Source organism: Antrostomus carolinensis, unplaced genomic scaffold, assembly GCF_000700745.2.
Source record: "Antrostomus carolinensis isolate BGI_N321 unplaced genomic scaffold, ASM70074v2 Scaffold34848, whole genome shotgun sequence".
Taxonomy (NCBI): Eukaryota; Metazoa; Chordata; class Aves; order Caprimulgiformes; family Caprimulgidae; genus Antrostomus; species Antrostomus carolinensis.
Genome location: NW_010333012.1, coordinates 1 through 10414, shown reverse-complemented (window position 1 = coordinate 10414; position 10414 = coordinate 1). Strand labels below are relative to the sequence as shown.

The 10414-nt window shown below is 36.7% G+C and overlaps 1 protein-coding gene across 1 annotated transcript; it reads left to right on the top strand.

Annotated features, from left to right (window-relative positions):
- Positions 1-1923: 1923 nt before the first annotated feature.
- On the top strand, positions 1924-9269 carry LOC104517794 (oxysterol-binding protein-related protein 2; the record flags this gene model as incomplete). Its single annotated transcript, XM_010173740.2, has 6 exons — positions 1924-2071; positions 2316-2391; positions 4072-4206; positions 5267-5364; positions 6065-6247; positions 9162-9269. Coding segments are annotated over 6 exons (748 nt in total), but the record flags the coding sequence as incomplete, so codon positions are not given.
- Positions 9270-10414: the final 1145 nt, after the last annotated feature.

The window sequence follows — 10414 nt, the reverse complement described above, 5'->3', positions numbered from 1 at the left end:
TATATAAAACTATCATACTTTCCAATTAAATACTAAGACTGCTAAGGTGTGGTTATTGCTTTATAATTACATGCTTGTGACATCAAAATGCAGCCGATGGTTTAATACATGACGTCACCCATTACACCTGCTGTTTACCAAATAAGATCATATTGGTGGTACTTCCTTGTGCAGTTTTGAATGTTATTGTCATGGTCTTGATCCCTGGAAAAAAAAATGCTTCTGAATGTGTGCCTCACATAAATTGCTCTAATAAAGTAAAAGTACCTTATTGGAGATGGTTTTTTTTAAAAAAAAAAAAAAGTTCAAGTACTGCTTATGATAGATACTCTCTATTTAAAAAAAGCTATTAACAGAGAATCACAACGTTTTACTCTATTTAAAATTGAAATAATCTTTGTCAAAACTGACTTACTGACTGCATTAGAGTGCTGACATGCTGTGTGATATCTCAAAATCTTTCTGTCTGGACTGGGACAGCCTGTAGCTGAGTGTGGTGGTAACTGTTAGCACATAGGCAAGTGGTTACCCAGGTTGTGATAGCTGGAATGAAAGGAACACAAAAATGATGTTAGTGTATTCCTTAAAACTCTGTCAAGAATTGTCTGACAGCAACTACTCATGTTTTCATCTTGCCTTTGGATTCTGACTCTTAAACTGGAAGCAGGAAACTGAAGTCTTCTTGTAGTTCTTGATGAAGAATTGACCCTTGTGGCTCTCAGAAAGGACCTAGTGCTCTTTGAATTGTTTTTAACAAAAATGTTTCCTTATTACACCAGTCAGCAGTGCTTTCTGTTGTGATACCGTGACAGTTGTCAAGAGGGATTGTATTAATGCATCATTTTAGGGTGCTCTGTGTTGATGCTGCAACTGATCTTTATTTGTTAACAATTCCTTCCTTTCTGCAGTCATTCTGTGTAGCAGCATTGATGAGAGTGTTGCTGTTGATAGTGACCAAGTGTGTGTGTATATATGAATAAAATGGGGTGGTTTTTTTTTACAATTTTCTTATTTAAAGGCATATGCAAAAATAAATTGTTATTCTAAGTGTGTGGGAGGAAGTAATGTGACAAAAAATCAGACTAGTCATTAGACTAAAATCTTGGATTGTTGGTTTAGTCTGAATTGTACTTAAGGCTGCTGGATTACAGAAGCTTGTGTCCCTGTAGATTCTTGCTGGTTTCACTTTTTTATAGCTAAAGCTGTTCAAAGCATGTTGTTCTTGGGGGTGCTGGCCTGTAGTTACAGCAATGTTTCCAGTAGCTACCTACCCAAGTGGATAGAATTGGGTCAGAAGACGTGGAGCCACTCACTGCAGGTCGTGCTTTGGGTCACTTGTAGAGTTCAGGTGATGGTTCATCTTGGTGTCCACAGGTTCTTGCTATAACCATTAGGGAAATGTCAGATGGTTTGCACACATGGATGGCAAAAGGAAGTTAGATATGCTGCATTTCTGTTGCTGTGCTAGTCTGGGTGTTTGCTGCTGGCTTGTGAAATGACCATTTTCTCTCTTTTTTGCTCCTTGCCTATTAGCAGTATAAGTAGGAGAAGTTAAATTTTTTTAAGGTCTTTTGAAGAAAACTGCATAACTGAACAAAATTATTGTAGTCACACCACAGCTCTGAAGAAGAGATGATATAACTCATCAGATTAGGAGCTACTGAAGAACTTGTAAGATTCTAAATTGGTTTTATATTCAGCAGTGTGAAAAATTAGTTGAGAATGCTTGATTCTAATGCAATACTTGACTCTAAATACTCTTGGAAATCAGGTCACTTAATAAAGAGTTTTTACTCTGATATTTTTAAAAATAAAATAACCTGGTATAAGTGTACTTGTGCTGTGAGAGTTACAGCCTGTGAGTGGCACTCTGTGGCATAATCAGTTTCCTGAGAAAACTGTTGCCTTTTGGTTTTTATACAGGCTTTGATTCTGACAATTCTTCGGGAGAGTTTTCAGAAGCAAATCATAAAGTTGCAGAAATGCTTGATCTAGATCCACACCAAAGTAATAGGACTGGAAAGCATAATGGAAAGACAGAGATTCAAGAAAATGGAATTAAGAGACACAGGTAAGCGTGTCGTACTACACAGTAAATGAGAAGCGAGTACATGTTGGCCCAGTCAGTGTCTTTTGGGGCATTACTCCTCTTATTGGAAGAGGTTAACTCTCTGGAACATTTCACTTGTCTGTTTCCTATGTCAACTCTAGGTTAGTGTTTTACTTCCTTTAGAAATACTTCATTACCTACCAGTGAAAATGTCTTGTTGTTTAAGGGGCTGATAATGACAGTTGTTTTTTTTTTCCAATTACAGGACATCATTACCTGCCCCAATGTTTTCTAGAAGTGATTTTAGTGTGTGGAGCATATTAAAAAAATGCATTGGCCTGGTAAGTTAGCTTGGATGAAATATGCTGATGTTAGGTCTCCTAACTTCAACTGGTTAACTTTATTGCTTACAACTTATGACACAGGAAAAAAAACCTGGTGCATTTTGCATTTTTTCTGTAGGGAACATCATCTTAAAACTGCAGCTCTCTAAATCTCAACGTTAATTTTCTAATGGTACTATTTCCTTGCTTGAGCTGTTAGAGCATGTGAATTGGCATTTCTAATACTGTCTTATATCCTGTAAGAACTAGACTAAAGCCATTAAAAATACAGATTAACACACTGCTCTCTTCTCTGTTTTTTTAATTCTTTACTTAGCAGAGTGTGATTTAGGGCTCTGTTCTGATGGTTTGTTCCCTGCCCCCCAGTGTAAGCACTTTGTGCCTAAAAAAATTGCTTTCATCTGATTGAAGGGATAGAAAAGTTTGAGATCTGTTAGAGTTTCTTAGAGAACCCAATGTAGGCTTGGAGTGTTAATAGTGTGATGATGTAATTGGGTCATAAGATTTATTCCTGAACTCAGAAACATAGACCTTTGCATTGCTCTGGGGTGTTAGAGGATGCTGATGCTTGCATTGTTACTGGCCATCACTGCTGTTTCCTTTGAGTCCTTTAAGAATTCACTTACATGTTTGATTACCTCATTCTTATGAGGAATGAAAATGCTGTTCTGCACTGGAGAGCGTCACTGCCAGAGCTGCCTTTTGGCAGCGTTAAGTAATTCCGTTCATATCTATTCTAGGTCTGCCAGTGCAGTCCTTTGTGAATGCAACAGACAAGTCAGTGAGCCCTTCTGCTGGATTAATTTATGTCATCTATGAGATACAGCTGTACTGCCAAACCTCCTTTTGTTAGGATGAGTGACCTATCTACTAGAATGCTTTGCTGGGACCAAATCAATTTAAGTCAGTTAGGGATAACTTTTTTTTTTTTTTCCCCTCGCTGTCTGTGACAATGTGAGGAAAATGTTGCATTAACTTGTGGCTTTTTCCTTTCCACTAAGTTTTAAGCACTTAAATGATGCTTTAGTGCTCAGTCACGAGTACAGCTTTTTAATTAAACAGCCAAATGTGCTCGAATATAGTAGAAGACCAGGGGAGTTGGAAACCTCTACATGAACTTAATGTCTGTCTTGTATCCACATGTGAAATGAGAAACATTCTGATGCAAATAACAGGTTGCTTGAATAAAGCCATTAAAATTTTTTTAGAGCAATCAAAATCCTGTTCTTTATGTCACTGTTCCTTTTAAAGAATAATTCATGGTTACTTCAGTAAAATAGTTAGTTTTCATGCAAATAGGATTTCAAAGGAATGTGTGGTACTTAAATATCAGTTATGAGCTGGTTGACACGTTATTGCTGCTATCTATGGAAATTTTAACCTCTTTTTAACCTCTTTTTGTTTTATGTAGACCACAGAATAGAAGGTAACATTTTTCTTGAATTTACTAGGTTAGCTGGATCGATTTTTGAAGTTGTTTATTCTTTCAGATTGCTAGTAGGGTTCTGCAGTGCTTCTAGCCCCTTTCAGCTGTAGCACTTAGAGGTCTACCATAGGCTTGCCAAATGTCTTTTGAAGAATGCTATAAATAACCTAATCCACAATTTTTCAGTGTTCTTGTTGTTGTCACTTGTTAACTTAGTGTTTAAGAAATTAACTTATCCTTTTGTTACCTAGGAACTGTCTAAGATTACGATGCCTATTGTCTTCAATGAGCCATTGAGTTTCCTTCAACGGATAACAGAATATATGGAACATATATACCTCATTAATAAGGCTTGTAGTCACGCAGACCCTCTGGAAAGAATGCAGGTAAGTAACAGCCACCACCTTCTGGTTAGTTCAGAAGAAGTTTTTATCTCCCAATCTTTCATTTTAAGACAATTTCTCCCTTGAGTGTATTTCTTTCTCTGGGGCTATCATGAGAATGCCTGTTTTTGTCTTTCTAGAGAAGTTTCTTGTTTCAGAGTGGCTGTATCAGATATCTGTGACACTTTCACACTTGATGCTGTGCACAGAGTTTGAGTTAGAAGTCTAGTGCAGGAGAGTGTCATAACTGATGATACCCAAGGACCTCAACTCTTCTCAGGACTGGTTTAACTGTGACTCTTCTTGTGGTTTTGTGTGTTGTGAAGATGAAATCTTGGCTTTAAGTCATCCTAAATTGATTTGTTGAGTGACTCCATGACTTTTAAGTTACTGGATGAAAAATGGTTGTGATAGAGACAAGCTTTACCACTCTTTTCTTCTCCAAAACTGGTTGTTATTGGGAGTACCTACAAGAAGGAAGTGGATATAGTGAAACCAGGCCTGTGTACATTAGGTTATACTGGCATTGCTCATAGCTCTGTTTTGACTTAAGTAAAACTGGAATGTATATCTCTGTGTTTGTGTAGCACATATCCCTGCTTATCAGCCTTCAGGAGCTTCTAAGTGTCATTTGAACCTGCTGGTGTGATTGAAAAGATCTCATCTGTGTTAGAAGTGATGCTTGCCTGGCACTAGGAAAAGCAAGACTGTTCTCAGTGACTTGAGTGTGGGGGACAGTCAAACCAGGGGAAAAGCAGATTTAAAAAAAAACCAAAACAAAACAACTATCATTTTGGAGGATAGAAGGTGAAGAAGCGTGGAGCAGAGTGTAATCTGACAAAATTTACTACAGAAAATAATTCCTTTTGGAAATGAGATTCTTATTAATTGCTCATATTTTCCGACTTCTATATCACTTACAAATGTTTTGGCCTTAAGCAGTATATAGCTCTTTCTTTTTGGTAGAATAATGAAATACTGTAATGTGCAACAAATGTCATATATTAAGCTTACAGTTTTAATGTCCTATTCTCATAACAATGTGTTTTTAATTTGCTTATAGGCTGTAGCTGCTTTTGCAGTTTCTGCTGTAGCTTCTCAGTGGGAGAGAACTGGCAAACCATTTAACCCGCTGTTAGGAGAAACCTATGAATTAACCAGGTAATAATTACTTTAAATTGGGAGCTGGGGCTATTTGTGTTCCTGAGTTAGCATCTCATACTAGTTTGGTTATTCAGTGAAATTAAAAAAAAATCTACTAAAATGCATTTCTGATGATAGCTAAAATTGTTATACCCAAACAATCTCAAAATCTTTGAGAAGTTGTTACAGAAGCTAATGATTTTACTTCTATGTTTAGGCAGAGTATTCTCTGAATTATTCAGAGAAAAAATGGTCTATGTTCTTCCACCAAAGACAATTCCTGACCAGAGACTAGTAATTAATTTAGTGTTTTGCTCATCATGCCAGGTAGAGGAGTTTAGTTTGAAGGACTTCTAGCTTGCTTAAATAAATGGGTAATATGTGTGCAGTGGAGAAAAGAATTTTCAGTCAGACCTTCTCCTGCTGCTCAAAGAGTTCCAGTATTTTCAAGAGTTATTTCAGTGAAACCTCTTCAAATGCCTTTCTGGATAGAAAGTCATTTGGGTGATTGAATGGGGTCAGTTTGGGGTGTGAAGAGAAGGTGTTCAGAGTGCAATTTCTTTCATTTCAGTAATTGTAAATGTCATGGAACCCGAAGAGGAAAAGTTTCACCTTCAGTTGAATCTATAAATCCTTCAAACTTTTTAAAGTATCAATTAATATTTGTAACATTAAAAAAAATAATTACTGTTTAATGCTCTTTTTCTGTTGTTTCTAGGGAGGATTTAGGATTTAGATTTATATCTGAGCAAGTCAGCCACCATCCACCTGTTAGTGCATTTTATTCTGAAGGTCTCAATCAGGACTTTATTTTTCATGGATCAATCTATCCCAAATTAAAATTCTGGGGGAAGAGTATAGAAGCAGAGCCTCGGGGAACAATTACTTTGGAGCTTCTGAAGTGAGTATGAGAAGTAAATACCTTTTGATATTGATCTCCTTAACATTTACTTGAATAAAGAAGACGGGTGATAATCATCCTATTGGCTCTTTGTAGGTGGTTAGCTAAAAACCTCTTGCTGAAGACAAGAGGTAAGAGTTGATTTACAGGTTAATTTTCACTGCTTAATTTCAGGGCTCTGTTTGTTGTTGTTTTTTTTTTTTTTAAGATATGCCATGCTTGTATAGCTGTAGCAATTTGACACAGTTTTTCTGCTATGAAAATTAGCATTTCTGAAAAATTGAGTGCTACTGAAAGCTAGTTCTGTGAAGGCATGTAAAATTTAAATAGATAAAATTCTATTACTGGGCTATTCAAGCTCATCTTGATTTTAAATGTTGTTGTGGGTTTTGTTTGTTTGTGTGAATATGTTCGTGTGGAAAGAACAACGTCTTCAAAATAGCTCTTCTATGCAATAAAGGAATGTCAGAAACTTGTCAGGATTTCCTTGTCACCTACTTAACAATTCCTGTGTAGGATCACCTTCCTATTAAAATGAAGAATGCCTCTCCAGATTACTCCTGGGCTTGTCTCTAATTACATATATCTTTCATAAATCACATTACTTTCCATAAGCTGGTTTATGCCCTGTTGGCACAAAGACTCTTGAGCTTTCCCAAGTATGACACGAGGATGCACTAGCTAATAATTGCAGAAAAAGTGTTCTGCAGTTGAACACTTAAAGGTGCTTTTATAAGAGCTTTCCTCAGGCCTGCCTCTGAGGTTGTTTTGAAGTGTTTGGTTATGAAACTTATAGACATTTGGTTTCAATAAAGAGTCAACTTGCCTGCCATGTCAAGCATTGACTTTTCCTGCAGTTTCTTTTGAAACTATAGTTTATTTGTCGAGCTGCTGGCATCTAATCTTCCAAAGCTTATAAAGTGATCTTGGATATAAATGGTGATGGAAATAAAGGAAATTTCTTTCTGAATGTAGAAAGAACTATGAATATTAGTGTAGGACGCAGATGTGACAAAAATACAGGTTGTTGCTGGAGAAAGAAACTTTATTTAGAAGTCTATTAAAATTCTTGCTCTGCCTAATCAAATTACAGAGCACAGATTTAAACTGGAGTATAAGTGATTAAAGCATTTATTTTAAATAATTGCTTCGAGTTAGCAGCAGAAGTTGAAATAAAATATTGAGTGTCTTCGTTTGATTCACACCATTCTGTTGGTTTGAGTAGTTTGAGAACTGCTCAGGGCCTGAGTGAACAAGTAACTGTTTAGGAAGCAAAAATTGCAAGTCCAGGTTAAGTACTGCATTTATGTTAACCATCACTATGTTTTCAAAACATGCATTAAAAACCACACACTTCTTCCTCACTTCTCCAGCACAAGTAGGTGTTTCAATTTATCAGCACTGGCCATGAGTGTCTTGTGTTTTGTTTTATGCTCTACAGCTTTTGGTGTCAAGTAAGGAAATGAGTAAAAATGTGTGCCAAGGCTGATGGGATGAATTTGGAGGGTTCTGGTATTTTTTTCCTCACTTGAAGAGTAGTCGTAGTTCTAAAGTATGCTTGAAGACAATTTGCTGTGGAAAATACTCAGGCTTTAATGATCTGGTTTTGCTCTGTACTGGAAAATGACAGACTGGTTGGAAATATTAAATAGGAGTGTTCTTTTCATACTTAATGGAACTGGAAGTACAGGAGATTTTTTACAAAGAGGACACTGCTTGTTTCTGGATTTTTTTTTGTATTAAAATAGAGTTTGTAAGCTTTCCTAAGATGGATTGATTGCCTACCAGATAACTTCAACATTTATTTTACCAGCATGGAAAGATGAGTGAGAATAGATGATATCAACTCTGCCAAGCTAGTGATAATAGGAGTCCTGTTGTTTAACATTTTGTCCACTTTTAGAATAATGTCTTTTAAGGATTTAGGATCTGTTAATTCATCTTTGTAAAGCTTTTCACAAAACATTAAAAACAAAATGAAACTAAGCAGAAAATTCTTCAATTCTAGGAGTTCTCCTTCTCAGTAAATCTATGGGAAAAGGATGGAATTGAGTAATAAATTGGATTTTTAAATGTCATGTTTATGAAGCTTGAATATAGTGCTGTTGTGTCCCACTGGTGTTAAACAACCAACCAAAAAAAATAAAAACCAAAACAAAAAAAAAAACCAACCCAAAACCACACACACCCACAAAATTGCCTTCAGTGACACTGGAACAGACCTCATAATACCGATGTGGGAACCTGTGGCATATTTGCAGAAATCACTTGTGCAGTTTGCTGACTCATAGTGCTCTCTTCAGGTTCTAAAAGACTTTACCACCCTGGGTTTGTAAAATGCAGAATTGTTTAAGTGGGTTAGTCTGACCAGCCCTTGAGGAGGAGTGTCTCCATATCGAACCGTGGTCAGAACTGGTGGTGACTAATCTCTCTGCTGGAAGACTCGATTATTTATCTTTAGTGCTTTTTTTATCACAACAAGGTAGTAGAGTTTGCAGTGCTGCTGCAGTAGTTGGATAGGAGACACTATGAGGTGTTAGTTCCTCGGTCAGGTTCTCCTGTGAGTATTATATTTTATCACATGCAACTTTAAAAGTGCAAATGAAAAAAAAGATGAATTCCTGAACTGTTGTTTATATTGAGCTGGACTGTAAATCTTACTGTTTCAACTCTGTGTGAAGAAAGAAAAATAAAGGGGATATCACTGATATCACTTTATTAACTTGCACTAATGTTTAGATACAACACATTATTGGCTTATGAAGAAAAGTCTGTTTCTTTTCTATCCTGAGGTTAAATGCTGGCTGTTCATAGGAGTGCTAAATATTTTACCCTGCCATGAAGAGAATTGAAAACAGGTTTACATCCCATCTCAAACTCAAGAAAATCATTTATTTCTCTCTTTTCTTTACAGACATAACGAAGCTTACACGTGGACAAATCCAACCTGTTGTGTACATAATGTAATTATTGGTAAACTGTGGTTAGAACAATATGGAACAGTAGAAATTGTAAATCACAGGTAATGCTGATGGTGAAACTGAGGGTTGGCTTAGAGGGACACGGTCACTTTTGTTACAAAGCAGAGTGTTTTGATTTTGGTCAGATTACACAGGAAGCTTTGTTTTGTTAGTCCAAAGTCTTGTGTGTGATGTGGTGTTATTTTTTGTTTTTTTTTTTTTCCTGCCCCTTCTGACAAATGCAAACTATTTGTTGGACTGGGTTTAGTATTGTATTGGTATTATGGGATACAAAGATTTTACGTTTGTGAGTTACTCATTCAAATTCAGTCCTATTGACAGAGAACCAAAATTTAAATTTAACTCCAGAATCATTAAATGGAATAATTGTTGGAGGCCTGCAGTGGACCTTCATCATGTGATTTGAGAATAGAGAAAGTCTTAAATTAAGAGTACAGCACAGAAATTGACTGCAGAGTAGGATAATGTGAACTTAGAGCATGTCAATTGCTCTGCCAACTGTGTATATAAAAGCTTTTAACCTTATATAAAATAAATGACCTCCTGTAAGGATGAGGGAGAGAATTTTGTGCAAACTGTATTAACTTCTGCCTGTGTTTTTCTGTCAATAAATGGGAGCTTTAATCCAGCAGGGATGCTCTTTTTATACTTCTCATAGCATGAAATCTACAATCCTGTCTCCTGTATTGGCACAAAAGACATAGGATGGTCTCTGTATGCTTTGTGCTTGATATAAAAACTCGGTCTGATACCTTAGTGGGAGAGATTATTTACATATATGCCCTTTTTATAAGGGCAGTTAATGACAGACAAAAGGGGAAATGGCTCTAAACTGGAAGAGGGGAGGTTTAGATTAGATATTAGGAAGAAATTCTTTGGTGTGAGGGTGGTGAGACACTGAACCAGGTTGCCCAGAGAAGCTGTGGCTGCTCCTCCCTGGAAGTGTTCAAGGCCAGGCTGGATGAGGCTTTGAGCAACCTGGTCTAGTGGAAGGTGTCCCTGCTGATGGCAGGGGGGTTGGAACTGGATGAGCTTTAAGGTCCCTTCCAACCCAAACCATTCTGGAATTCTACCTCAGTGCAAGGAAGATGCTGAAATATAATGTGGTTTATGTTTGTAAAATGTTCAGAATTTTTGATATGCAATTTAGAGGTAACTTTTGAATGCACTTAACTGGATTTTCCTT